The 15,084-nt window shown below is 36.3% G+C and overlaps 1 protein-coding gene across 3 annotated transcripts in view; it reads left to right on the top strand.

Moving 5' to 3' along the window:
• MRE11A (MRE11 meiotic recombination 11 homolog A (S. cerevisiae)) overlaps positions 1-15,084 on the top strand; it is an 84,627-nt gene that overhangs the window by 35,936 nt on the left and 33,607 nt on the right. For all 3 annotated transcript variants that reach the window (XM_012000925.1, XM_012000926.1, XM_012000927.1), the window contains exons 12-14: positions 3,808-3,908; positions 5,193-5,366; positions 8,410-8,472. In XM_012000925.1, the coding sequence (XP_011856315.1) occupies positions 3,808-3,908; positions 5,193-5,366; positions 8,410-8,472 (338 nt within the window). The remainder of the gene's footprint in view (positions 1-3,807; positions 3,909-5,192; positions 5,367-8,409; positions 8,473-15,084) is intronic.

Genomic DNA, 15,084 nt, shown 5'->3' with positions numbered 1-15,084 from the left:
ATACATCCCATCAATACCTAGTTTATTGAGAGTTTTTAGCATGAAGGGCTGTTGAATTTTGTCAAAGGCCTTTTCTGTGTGTATTGAGATAATCATGTGGTTTTTGTCTTTGGTTCTGTTTATATGATGGATTACATTTATTGATTTGCGTATGTTGAACCAGCCTTGCATCCCAGGCATGAAGCCAAGTTGATCTTGGTGGATAAGTTTTTTGATGTGCTGCTGCATTTTGTTTGCCAGTATTTTACTGAGGATTTTTGCATCAATGTTCATCAGGGATATTGGTCTGAAATTCCCTTTTTTTGTTGTGTCTCTGCCAAGCTTTGGTATCAGGATGATGCTGACCTTATAAAATGAGGTAGGGAGGATTCCCTCTTTTTCTGTAGATTGGAATAGTTTCAGAAGGAATGGTACCAGCTCCTCTTTGTACCTGTGGTAGCCTTCAGCTGTGAATCCATGTGGTCCTGGACTTTTTTTGGTTGGTAGGCGATTAATTATTGCCTCAATTTCAGAGCCTATTATTGGTCTATTCGGAGATTCAACTTCTTCCTGGTTTAGTTTTGGGAGGGTGTATGTGTCCAGGAATTTATCCATTTCTTCTAGATTTTCTAATTTATTTACATACAGGTGTTTATAGTATTATCTGATGGTAGTTTCTATTTCTGTGTAATCGGTGGTGATACCCCTTTATCATTTTTTATTGCGTCTATTTGATTCTTCTCTCTTTTCTTCTTTATTAGTCTTGCTAATGGTCTATCAAGTTTGTTGATCTTTTTAAAAAACCAGCTCCTGGATTCATTGATGTTTTTGAAGGGTTTTTTGTGTTTTTATCTCCTTCAGTTCTGCCCAGATCTCAGTTATTTCTTGCCTTCTGCTGACTTTTGAATGTGTTTGCTCTTGCTTCTCTAGTTCTTTTAATTGTGATGTTAGGTTGTTGATTTTAGATCTTTCCTGCCTTCTCTTGTGGGCATTTAATGCTATAAATTTCCCTCTACAGACTGCTTTAAATGTGTCCCAGAGATTCTGATATGTTGTGTCTTTCTTCTCATTCGTTTCAAAGGATATCTTTATTTCTGCCTTCATTTCGTTATTTACCCATAGTCATTCAGGAGCAGGTTGTTCAGTTTCCATGTAGTTGAGCCGTTTTGAGTGAGTTTCTTAATCCTGATTTCTAGTTTGATTGCACTGTGTTCTCAGAGACAGTTTGTTGTGATTTCTCTTTTACGTTTGCTGAGGAGTGCTTTACTTCCAACTATGTGATCAATTTTGGAATAAGTGTGATGTGGTGCTGAGAAGAATGTATATTCTGTTGATTTGTGGTGGAGAGTTCCGTAGATGTCTATTAGGTCCGCTTGGTGCAGAGCTGAGTTCACATCCAGGATATCCTTGTTATCCTTCTGTCTCGTTGATGTGTCTAATGTTGACAGTGGGGTGTTAAAGTCTCCCATTATTATTGTATGGGAGTCTAAGTCTCTTTGTAGGTCTCTAAGGACTTGCCTTATGAATCTATGTGCTCCTGTATCGGTGCATATATATCACTGATACCCTTTCTTCCACTTGATCGAATCGGCTACTGAAGCTTGCACATGTGCCACATAGTTCTCGTGCCATGGTTTTCAGCCCTATCAGGTCATTTAAATTTTTCTCTACGCTGTTTATTCTAGTTAACCATTCATCTAATCTTTTTTCAAGGTTTTTAGCTTCCTTGCAGTGGGTTCGAACGTCCTCCTTTAGCTCGGAGAAGTTTGTTATTACCGACCTTCTGAAGCCTACTTCTGTCAGCTCGTCAAAATCATTCTCCGTCTTGCTTTGTTCCGTTGCTGGCAAAGAGCTGTGATCCTTTGGAGGAGAAGAGGCGCTCTGATTTTTAGAACTTTCAGCTTTTCTGCTCTGGTTTCTCCCCATCTTTGTGGTTTTGTGTACCTTTGGTCTTTGATGATGGTGACCTACAGATGGGTTTTGGTGTGGATATCCTTTTTGTTGATGTTGATACTATTCATTTCTGTTTGTTAGTTTTTCTTCTAACAGTCAGCTGCAGGTCTGTGGAGTTTGTTGGAGGTTCACTCCATCTTTGTTGGAGATACTCCTGTTTGCCTGGGTATCACCAGCAGAGGCTGCAGAACAGTGAATACTCCAGAACAGCAAATGTTGCTGCCTGATCCTTCATCTGGAAACTTCATCTCAGAGGGGCACCCAGATGTATGACGTGTCAATGGGCTCCTACTGGCAGGTGTCTCACGTTAGGCTACACAGGGGTCAGGAACCCACTTGAGGAGGCAGTCTGTCCATTCTCAGAGCACAGACTCCATGCTGGGGGAACCACTGCTCTCTTCAGAGCTGTCAGACAGGGACTTTCAAGTCTGCAGAAGTTTCTGCTGTCTTTTGTTAAGCTATGCCCTGCCCCTAGAGGTGGAGTCTACAGAGGCAGGCAGGCCTCCTTGAGCTGCGGTGGGCTCCACCCAGTTCGAGCTTCCAGGCTGCTTTGTTTACCTACTCAAGCCTCAGCAATGGTAGACACTCCTCCCCGAGCCCACTGTACTAGCAGTGAGCAAGGCTCAGTGGGTGTGGGAGCAGCAGAGCCAGGCGCAGGATATAATTTCCTGGTGTGCCATTTGCTAAGACAGTTGGAAAAGTACAGTATTAGGGTGGAAGTGTCCCGATTTTCCAGGTACCGTCTGTCACCGCTTCCCTTGGCTAGGAAAGGGCTAGATAGTCATAATTTTTCAACCTGTGGATATCAAAAAAGAAATGGAAGACTTTCTCTGAAAACTTTTTTTTTTTAAGAGGTCTGTTGTTGTTTCTTTGTTTATAACATGATAGAAAGGATAAGCAGATTTATAGGCATAGGAAACAATCCTAATAATAACCAAAACAAATAAACTGCACATAGATTAGAAGGATGTGTTGATTCAAATGACAGCTGCATTTGATACCTATACATGATTTTCTGCCTTCTTTGAAAAGAATTAATTGCTTTTTCTCTATGTGTTATATTCTCGAGAGCACTTACCACCTTGTATTATAGTCATTTTTCTTATGGGCAGGGATCCTATGTTTTTACATGTAGACATTTAACATGCATTTACCTGACAAGGGTTATTGACAGAGCAAATACTGGTCTCTGTGCTTCCTAACTTCCTACCGAGTGCTCTTTCTAGTCTGTGCCTACTGTTTTTGAGACAATCATCTTGCTTAGTAATGCAGCAGAAGTGCATTAAACATACTTCCCCTTTGTCTCACAGGATGTTAAAAAGATATGTGCTCAAGGGCTGAGATTTAATTAAATTAATAATTTTAGCTGTTAAATCAGAGACATTCTTAAGTGAAAGTGGTGTTGTGCATTGAGCTATGAGTACATGGTCGTGTCTACTGTTCATAGTAGAGTTTTATGCTACCACGTTGACCCATCACAAGGCACCAGCAGTACCCACGATTGCTTTTTGCATCATCAGTGTAGCAATGATGGCAGGTGGCAAAAAGGCAAATAAGATCTTAGGATTATTATGAAAGTATTTTTGACGTTATCACTTCCTGAATGGGTCTTGAGGACCTCCAGAAGTCTGTGCTTCACCCAGTGAGAACAGCTACAAGACACCTATCTTGGAGGTATGGACAAGAAATACTGACTGTGGAGAAAAGACTGTGGCTATTAACAAAAATGGCTTGTTTTGCCTCAAAATTTACCATGTTGAGCAAGCTAGCAGTTGATAAAGTTTGGCCTTACCTTCTCCACTGACAACTGCAATGAGTATGGGCACTTTAACATTATGATAGAAGCTATTTTTTGATATACTTCTTTTTTTCTAGGAGAAGAGATAAACTTTGGGAAGCTTATCACAAAACCTTCAGAAGGAACAACTTTAAGGGTAGAAGATCTTGTAAAACAGTATTTTCAAACTGCAGAGAAGGTAATTTCTTACAGTTCACATTTTGAATAATGGCTACCCTATAGTAACAGATTTTAATTTAGGATATGTTTAGTTGATAGTTTAAACAAAATGAATCCTCAGAATGTTTCTATGAAGTAGGGTGACAATTAATTACATTCAATTACAGTTGCCGCACAGCAGGGATAATTAGTGGTTAATTTTAGTAGTTAATACTGTTATTAATATAGCTGTTATTATTGATGTTGTTATTCTCTTTCTTTGTATCTCTGTTGCAATTATTAAACTAAATGAATAATTTTAACTTAAATCAGGGACATTCTTAAGTGAAACTCAGGGTGACATTTACATTCATTTGCAGTTGCTGCACATCAAAGAAAATTAGTGTTTAATTAATGTTAATTATATCTCTATTGCAAAGATCTCAATCCAGATTTAGTTTTCTCACATTTGGATGTAATTTCAGAAATATTCTACAAACAAAGACAGCCACATGATGGTGAAGCCACTGAAACTTACTGTCATGAGTATATGCCACTCTAAGATCCTCCAGTTGTATTAGTTTCCTGTTGGTGCTGAAACAAATTTCCACAAACTTAGTGATTTAAAACAACACAAATTTATTATCTTACAGTCGTGTAGGTCAGAAATCTTACACAGGACTGAAATCAAGTTTTGGCATGGCGGTCTTCCTTTCTGGAGGCTCTAAGAGAGAATCCATTTCCTTACCTTTTCCAGCTTCTAGAGGTGCCCACTATGTTCCTTGGCTCTTGATCCTCTTTTATCTTCAAATCCTGCAGTGTTGTATCTCTCTAACCATTTCCCCAGAGTTATTTTTCCTTCCAGCTCCCATCTGCCTCCCTCTTCTGCTTTTCAGGACCCTTATGATTACACTGGGCCCACCTGTATAGTCTCTGATAGTCTCCCTATTTTACAGACAGCTGATTAGCAACCTTTATTCCCCTTTGCCATGTATTCACAGGTCCCAGAGTTTAAGACATGTACATCTTTAGGGGGCTCTTATTTTGCCTACCACACTGGTTAATTTCATCTCTATTAATCATAGCTGCCATTTTTGAACTCCATATCCTAGCCATCAGGCCTCTACATTTCACCTGTCCTGTACTCCTCTCCCTTTTCTGGTTTTGACTTTGCTTTTTCTGATTCCTGGTATTAGTAGGCTTAACTACAACTGTTCAGTATAGTTTTTCTCTGGTAACATACTTGGTAATTTTCCTTGCTCATCTATAATTATTCTGTAAAAAATAAATACTATTTCTGCATCCAGTGATTTGTATCTTATAGAATGTGCAGCTCTCACTACTAACAGAAAGAGGGATGGGTGAAGCAGTACAAGAATTTGTGGACAAGGAGGAGAAAGATGCCATTGAGGAACTAGTGAAATACCAGTTGGAAAAAACACAGCGATTTCTTAAAGAGCGTCATATTGATGCCCTAGAGGACAAAATCGATGAGGAGGTAAGTAGCTAATTTGAGTGTCTTGGTGTATTTAAATAGTCCCTCTTTAAGAGTAGCTCTGAGATTTTTTTCTGGTAAATCACTATTTAACCTCTCTGATTTGTTTAGTTTTTCTCATTTATAAAATTGAATTGATAAAATGAAGATTAAATTAGAAAATGTAGAAAATGCCTAGAACAGAGTCTTGCATATGGTTGGTACTAAGTAAGTGTTTTGTTCCCCATGGGTAGTATCTTCTCTTGAAGATCCTGAAAGGGCTTTAAAATGAACCTTATAGGATGCTAACTTTTGTTCATTTTAATTTTTTTAGTAAGTTTTGATTGAGATCTTGAATTTCATCTAGAAAATTTCTGCTAAACAAGAAGCAGTGGAAGAATTACAGGAAAAGCTGTCTAGACTTGACTACATAGAAATTTTAAATGTTTGCATATCACATTGTCAAAAAACAAAATTAAAAGATACACGAAAATATTTGTATGTGGGCAAAAAAAGGTTAATATTCTTAATATAATATTAATGAGCTCTTAGAAATCTTACAAATAATTAAACATTTTGATAGAATAATGAACAAAGGACATGAGTAGGTGGTTCATAAAAGAAATGTAAATGGCTAATAAGCATATGAAAATGGTGTTTAGCCTAGGATAATCAAAGAAACTGAAATACATCTTTTGTTTGTCAAGTTGGCAGCAATTTGAGAAAAATAGTATCTAGCACACTGCTGGTAGTAGTATTACTTTTGAATAGCTTTGCTGAAAAGCAGTTTGGCAATGTATATTAAGAGGCTTAAGATTTACCCTTTAACTCAGCCTGGGAAATTTCCCTACAAATATAGTGAGATAGAGATTTGTGTATGGAGTGATTCATCTCAGTGTTGTTCATAGTGGGGAATAATTGGAAATGTTTTGGTACAATAAATGTTGGTGCATATACCATATAAAATTTTATACAGCCCTTAAAAATGACATTTTGGAAGAACATGAGAAGATATTTCTAATCTAATGTTAATTGGGAAAAGAATTTCAAAGATGAGCTGCATAGTGTAATCTCAATTATTTTTATTTTACATGTAATCGTGTATGTTCATGTAAATAAAGAAAATATCCCAGATATATTATCAACAGTTATGTCAAGGTAGTTTTATTACAGTGGATCACTTTCTGTATTTCCCAGATTCTCCCTAAGCAGAAGAACAAAACAACATTACTTAAAAAAAAAAACAACTCATTCCCTTGTTTTAGTGCTTTTTGTTAACATGGTTCTCTTAAAGCCTTATGGTGTCAATGTGTTACTAATATTATTTAATACCAAGTACTTCCAGAGGTAGGATAGGCAGTTCACACTCTAAAACCATTCACTCTATGACTCTGAATGTGTTGGGTTTGCTAATTTATAGCATAAATAGATTTCTCAGGTACATACCAGATATAAAACATGACCATCCCCACCTGGAGTGACATCATGACTCCTGAGCAGCAAAGTCTGTGTGGAGTGTGTGTGTGTGTGTGAGAGAGAGAGAGAGAGAGTGTGTGAGTCATGGTGACTCTGGACCAGACACCCATGTTCAAAATCAAAACCCTTATTAGCTGTGTACCCATCCTTGAGTTATCTAAACCCACCTATCCCTCAGTATCCTCATCTGAGGATAAAATGGTGATGGTAATAGGCCCTTCTTCAAGGTTGTTGTAAGGATTAAAAGAATTAATCCATGTAAAATCCTTAGAATACTGTCGGACACATAGCGCCTGTTCAATGTTTCCACTCTGACTCTCATTTCTTTTCTATGAATGGCTTAGCACCTTTGGTATGCTACATATTACGTAGGCACTGTTACATGCTGTGTGATCTTTTAAAATATTGTTATTCTTGTATTTTTCCTTTACTGAATCATAACGAACATGCTGTTATTTCTTTCAGCTTAAGAAACAAAACTCTCAATCCCATTTTCCTTTAGTTACTGCTCTCTGTTCCTCTTCTAGAGCAGAATCGCTTCAAAGAGATTTCTGTATTTGCTGCCTCATTCTTCTCTCTCCGTTTTCTGTTAAATCTATCCACTCAGGCTCTTGATCCCAACATTCTAGTGAAGCTGCACTTGTCAGGATCACCAGTGACTGCCATTGCTAAATCCACTGTCAGTTTTCTATCTTACATCTCACTTGACCTTCTGTTGAAACTTGTTTTTTATTGGATTTCAGGATACCAGACTCTTGTTATCGTCCTGCCTCCCTGGCTGCATATTTTCGGTGTCTTGTTGATTCCTCTTGTTGCTCCAGTCTCTTACATTGGAGTCTTATTTGCTGTTCCCTCTCCCATATAATCAGTTGATTATAGATTCCATGAGAGCAGGTTTTTGTCTGTTTTGTTAATAATTGTGTTCTCAGTTTCTGTGGTAGTATGTGGCACATTGAAGGTGCTCAGTAAATATGTGCTGAGTAGATTATTAAATAAATAGGCTTAAAGAATGTAAACATAGCTGTATAATAAGAGCCTTGTGAGCAGGAACCATTAAAAAAGAAACCTGTAGTCTCCTTCTTGATACCAGGACCATGCTCAGCAAACCTTCACGAGTTGACTGTTGATAAAAATGGATCTTCAGGGGGCCACCCACTTCAGATCCCATTTCACAGAGCCTCCTGGATGTCTTGCAGCCAGGTGCATGAGAGTGATTTGCAATGTAATAAATATTTCAAGCCTTGTCAAGGAGATATTTTTGTTTTTAACTAGTTTACTGAAGTGTAACACCCATGGGGTATTAGAATTTTTCCTCTACAGTCAGAAAGACTTTTTCAGTGATGTGAAACATTTTGGCAGCAGGTAATACAATTTTGCTTCTGGTCAATATGAGGTTTTTTTTTTTTTTTAAGAGTACATTGTGCAATTTTAATGTTAATAATTGGAAAAATGTGATTTATTTACTCTTTTGAGACAGGCTGTTAAATTTGCAAGTTTTATAACATAAAGCATTTCTTAATTGTAGCCCTTGTTTTATATTTACATAACTGGAATAAGCAACATGTTTGTGATTTACTCTGTTATGATCTAGGTACGTCGTTTCAGAGAAAGCAGACAAAAAAATACTAATGAAGAAGATGATGAAGTCCGTGAGGTAATTATTCTGCTGTAAATTCCTGTGTTTATATGTCACTTTCTTAAACTAGAATAACCAGTAGGTTTAATTAGAATAGTCAGTCCATAGGTCTGGTGGATAGGAGTGAGCTGGGGTTGGCTTAAGATTGCTGCCTTTGATTGATTTCGGTTCAGCCTACAAATATTCTGCTCTCTTTTTCCCTTTTGCTTTTGTCTAAAACCTGTTTAGCAAGTGCAGTGGCTCACACCTGTAGTCCTGGCTACTCAAGAGGCTAAGGTTAGAGGGGATTGCATGAGCCCAGGAGTTCAAGGCTGCAGTGAGCTATGATTGCACCACTGTACTCTAGCCTGGGCAACAGAGCGACACCCTGTCTCTAAAATAAATTAATAAAAATGAATAAAACCTATTCAATTGTATGTGTGTGGGGATATATACAACAAAAGCCCCTATTACTCAAAATAATATCTATTTGTTAGTGGAGCATCTTATAGATAAAATCTTATCTTACTGAGTTGATATTATTTTGGGCAAAAAAGAAAGTGTTTTGGTTAGCAATGTTAACCATGACTAAGCAAGCATGGGTAAATAGACAATTTATATTATCTATTCTAAAATATTAAAATTAGCTTAAGCACCATCATCGCTGTCTTCTCAGTCTCGTTGCAGGTTTGAAACTACAAGTTAGCAATCATTAACTTAAATTTGGGGCCTCTACCTGGTACTTGTTGAATTTATGATTGAAATGTATTTTCTTATTTTCTGATTGCCCTTCGTGTTTTATGATTGCTGTCTAGTATTTAAAAGTTATCTTATAAATGATGTACTGTTAGTTTTGTCTTGATTGCTTTCATTCAGCAAACATTTTGTGTAGTCCTTGTTATGGGTTAGATATTCTGCTTTATATTAGGACTGTACATATAAAAAAGCTATGGTCTGTATCCACAAGATTTTCTCATTTTAGTAGATAAGTGACATTTGTGTAAAGAAGATATTTGTTGAACTACTTTTCCTAGGTGCCCATTTTATAAATGAGGATTCAGACCAGACTCAAGGTCATAGAGTGGGGCTAGAATTTGAACATATTTCTGACTCCAAGTGTAGACTTTTCTATCATCCTGTGTCCTGTCAGAATTTTAGATTATTATAATATTAATTTGGTGCATTGCAAATGGATGGTTTTCTAAAAATGAAAAACTTCTAAAACTGTCATGCAACACATCAGGATCACTGTTGAAATATGCATAGTTGCAACCACTGTATCTTTTACAGGTTGTTTTTTGGAAGCTAAGGAAAAGAAGCTGTAGATTAGAAATGCCTTAACATGTTTATTATATTTGTATTCATCTTATAAGGTGCACTTAAAATAGAAATAGTTTGCCAAATCGCAAGAATAATGCTAGGAAGAAATGATTCCTGGTTCTTAAATATCCAGCTTAAATTTGATTAACCCTTTCAATTTAACAGGGTACAGAAATATTTCATTACGCTTGAATGAGTTCTTCATGTTTGAAGCCACAAACCTCAATTTTTCATTAAGCTTTTAAAAGAGTAAGAGTGAACGTCTTATACAAGGAAGGTAGGAGAGGCTCTGGCAAATTTCAAATGGGAGTTTTACAGAAGAAATAACATATGAGTTCAGACATTCAGCTTTATTTTAAGACTAAAATATAATCGGGGCTTCCTAGGTAGTTTTTCAGCATACCATAGGATATTATATATTTTTTTCGTTTTCAGCATACTATTTAGAACTTAGGTAATGGAGTCTGACACTCTGCCAAGCTGTAATTCACAGCTTTGCAGAGTCATTTGGCTTAGAATATGAATCCTAGCACCATGCTTAAATTACTTACACTGACAAACAAGACTATTAGCTCTCCTATTTGGAGAAAAAACATTATGCTTTAAAGTCTTTTAGGCTGGGCATTGTGACTCAACTGTAATTTCAGCACTTTGGGAGGCCGAGGCAGGTGGATCTCTTGAGCTCAAGAGTTTGAGACCAGCTTGGGCAACATGGCAAAACCCCATCTCTACAAAAAATACAAAATTAGCCAGGCATGGTGTCTCCCACCTGTAGTCCCAGCTACTCAGGAGACTTAACTGGGAGGATCACTTGAGCCCAGGAGGCAGAGGTTGCAGTGAGCCAAGATGATGCCACTGCACTCCAACCTGGGTGATAGAACGAGACCCTGTCTCAAAAAAAAAAAAATATATTTTGTTCACATAGAAAAACTCTCAAATCTTTTTTTTTTAATGATAAATTTGTATTTGAATAAAAGAGCAAACAATAACCAGTAGGCTTTGCAGGCCATGTATGGTCTTTGTCACATATTCTTGTGGGTTTTTTTTGTTTGTCTGTCTGTTTTTTTATTAATGGCCCTTTAAAAATATAAAAACTGTTCTTGGTCTTATCCATAGTCCTTAGTTTACCTGGCCTCTGATTTTTTATGTTCTACCTGAATTTGAGGTGGATTGATACCTTCTTTCAAAATACAATACCAGGCACTATCAACAGTGAAAAAGTAACCCACAGAGTGGGAGAAAATATTTGCAAATCATACATCTGATAAGGGATTAATAACCAGAATATATTTTTAAAACTTCTAATGCTCAACAGTAACAATAACAAAAAAACCCAATTTTTAAAATGGGCAAAGGACTTGAATAGACATTTCTCCAAAGAAGCTTTACAAATTATAGCACATGAAAAGTCACTGAAGATCACCAGACATTAGAGAAATGCAAATCAAAACCACAATGAGATACTGCTTCACACCCATTAGGATGGCCATTATTAAAACACCATAAAATAACAAGTTCCGGCAAGAATGTGGAGACATTGGAACCATATACATTGGTGGTGGGGATGAAAAAATGGGGCAGCTACTGAGGTAAACAGGATGGCAGTTCCTAAAGTAATTAAACATAGAATTATCATGTAATATAGCAATTTCACTTCTAGGTATATAACCAAAAGAATTGAAAGCAGGAACTCATTTGTACACCAGTGTTCATAGCATCATGATTCACAATAGCCAAAAAGTAGAAACAACCCAGTTGATCATGAACAGATAGATGGATAAACAAAATGTGGTATGTGCATGCAATGGAGTATTATTCAGCCTTAAAAAGGAATGACATTCTGATACATGCTACAACATGGATGAAACTCTGAAAACATGAGTGAAAAAAGCCAGATGCAAAAGGGCAAATATTATATGACTCTACTTATATGACTACCTAGAGTAGTCAAATTCATAGAAACAGATGGTAGAATAGTGGTTACTGGGGAGAGGGAGGAATGCGAAGTTACTGTTGAATAGGTATGGAGTTTCAGTTTGGGATGATGAGAGTTCTATAGATGGATGGGGATATGATTGCATAACCATGTGAATGTACATAATGTCACTGTACTATACCTAAAAATGGTAAAAAAAAAAAGAGTAAGTTTATGTTATGTATATTTTACCATAATAAAAGTGTAACAGTAGGATAGTATATTTTCAAATCTCACAAGATGTATATGGAAACATTTTTGCCATTGGTTCTAGACCTGCACTCATGAATTAAGCTCTTAGAAGTAATATATTCCAAAGATTACAGTAAACTCTGGTTTTCATAGGAAAGGTAGAGTTAAAATACAATTTGAATATAATATTTGAGATGATAAAAAAGAAGATACAGTATTTAGACAAAGAGAAAATACAAAATTTAGAAATGATGGTTAGTAATTGATTCCAAGAAGTCATCATAATAGGGCATATTTATTTTAAATTTTGCTAGATACTGCCACATTAGTCCAAAGATGTCTTAACTAGTTTATATTCTCACCAGTAGTATTTGGGAGTGCATCTTTACCATCATGATGTATTACTGTATCTTTTGATCTCTACAAGTCTAAGGGGTAAGAAATTATTTCCTACTGTTGTTTTTAATTCATAACTACTTTTTTAAACTAATGAGTCTGAGTAATTTTTATGTTTATAAATCATTTGTATTTATATGAAACACATGGTCATTTTATTTGGCCGCATTTTCTCTTTTGAGTGGGTATTGGTCTTTTTTTTTTTTAAGGCAAAGTCTCACTCTGTCACCCAGGCTGGAGTGCAGTGGCGTGATCTCAGCTCACTGCAACCTCCGCCTCCTGGGTTCAGGTGATTCTCGTGCCTCAGCCTCCCAAGTAGCTAGCGTGTGCCACCATGCCCAGCTAATTTTTGTATTTTTAGTCGAGTCAGGGTTTCACCATGTTGGTCAGGCTGGTCTCAAACTCCTTACCTTAGGTGATCCACCTGCCTCGGCCTCCCAAAATGCTGGGATTACAGGCGTGAGCAACTGCGCCCGGCCAAGTATTGGTCTTTCTCTAATTAATTTGTAAGAGCACTCACTTGAACACATTTGTGTGTGTGTGCCCTCTGTTTCTCTCTCTGGATACATACACATCATAATATAGCATATTTAGGGTTTTTGACACATAAAGAAAGTATCCACTTATTCCTCAGCTTATTTGTTTAAATCAGGAATGGTTGGTGAATTACCTGGTTCTGATTTTGTGGGTTTTTTCTTTCTTTGTTATATTAATATAGTGAATTATATTAGTATGTGCATAGCTTATTATCGACATATCTTGGTATCACTTTGTAAATCCCCTGGTAATGGATATATTGGTCTTTCCATATGCTTCTGGAGTCTTTGTTTGCTTTCATAATCATAAATAAGATTCTGTAATTTTCTTTTTGTGTATGCAGTTCTTTGTCAGTACTGAGTCATGCTGGCATTGTGAAAACAGTTTGGAAGCTGCCTTTCTGTATGCTCTGGCACTATTTGAAATAGCAGTGGGCTTATCTGTTTTTTGAAAGTTTGGTAGAATTTACCTATGAAACTTTCTGATTGTGATCCTTTTTTGGGAGTATTTTTCTTTTAATAATTTTCTCAAAATTTTCTTTGATGATTGGTTTGTTCCCCCTCTTGGATCAGATTAAGTTATTCATTTTCCAGATTGTTTAGAATTGACTCTTCTCTCATAAGTCTTGGGTCTTCCCTCCCGTTCTTATTTCTTTTTTTTTTCGAGACAAGATCTCGCTCTGTAGTGTGCTACCACTCCCAGCTAATTTTTAAGTTTTTTTTTTCTATAGACAGAGTCTCATTATGTTGCCCAGGCTGGTCTCTAACTCCAGGGCTTAAGTGATCTTCCTGACTTGGCCTCCCAAAGTATGGGGATTAGAGATGTGAGCCTGTACACCTGTAGGGCTAGGATTAGAGATGTGAGCCTCTACGCCCATCCCCTCTTATTTCTAATGATGTGTATTTGTGTTTTCTTCCTTTCTTTAAAGGTTTGTAATTTTTATTAATATTATTATTGTTTTGTCCCAAAGGACCAGTGCTTATATTTATCCATTCTAATGTGTTTTTGTTTAAAATCTATTAATATATGGTTTTATCTTCATTCTAATACTTGGATAGGCTTTATATTGTTTCTCCTAACTTTTTGAATACAGAATTAACTTATTTACATTCATTCTTAGCAGGCTATAGCATTCTTATAAGCATTGCTTTAGCTCTCTCATATGTTGTGATGTGCAATATTCTTGTTACGATTTTCTAGATGTTCCACAACTTTCATTTTGTTTTATAGTTTTGACTGGTTTGTTTTCAGGAAGCAGGTTTTTACTTTATTATTATTAATTTTTTATTGCAGGATGATTAGACAGTGTGATAAATTTATTTCTCCTCTCAAAAATGTATTGAGATTTTTCTTTGCGCCCTGTTATATATCAGCTAAAATGTTTCATGGGGTCTTGAAGTATATTATTAATTTTCAGTGTATAGAATTCAACATTTATCAATTAAATCTATCTTATTAATTATGTGATTTAGGTCGTCTTTTTTCTCTTAAGTCTACTTTCTAAAAATATACAGCTGGTTCCTGTTATTTGTGCTAGTTTTGTTGTATAAAGTCACTTTCAGCACAGAATTAGCAAATAGTGAATCATTGCTCCTAGGGGAAATACAAAATTAGGTTTCTGTGAGCCACTGGTAATGTTTTCATCAGCTGATCAATACATGATCTTTTTAACGTGTTTCTGTTTAAAGATACTGTATTTAACGTATGATTCATTAGCATCGAACTCATAGGCAGTAGCACTTTGACTTATACTTGAATGAAGTTTATCTAATGTACATTTTTTCCTCCAAAAGTCATATTGCAGCCTTTTTGCATGTAGGAATGAACACTAAACATGTTGTGGGGAGGTCATTTTAAACACCACGTTACCAAAGCAAAAGTGCGAAAATGCAATAATGTGCCACATACAACATTTTGGTCAATGTCAGACTGCATATCCAGTGGTGGTCCCATGAGATTATGATACCATATTTTTACTATATCCTTTCTTTTGAGATATGCTTAGATATACAAATACATAGCTATGGTGTTATAATTGCCTGCAGTGTTCAGTATAGTAACATGTTGTACAGGTTTGTAGCCAAGGAGCAATAGGCTATCTCCTATAGTCTAGGTTTGTAGTAGACTATACCATTTAGCTTTGTGTAAGTACATACTATGATGTTTGCATGATGATGAAATCACCTGATGACACATTTCTCATGAGGCATCCATCATTAAGCAATGCATGA

This window comes from Mandrillus leucophaeus, unplaced genomic scaffold, assembly GCF_000951045.1.
Source record: "Mandrillus leucophaeus isolate KB7577 unplaced genomic scaffold, Mleu.le_1.0 Scaffold643, whole genome shotgun sequence".
Lineage (NCBI taxonomy): Eukaryota > Metazoa > Chordata > Mammalia > Primates > Cercopithecidae > Mandrillus > Mandrillus leucophaeus.
This window is presented reverse-complemented; position numbering and strand designations above follow the sequence as displayed.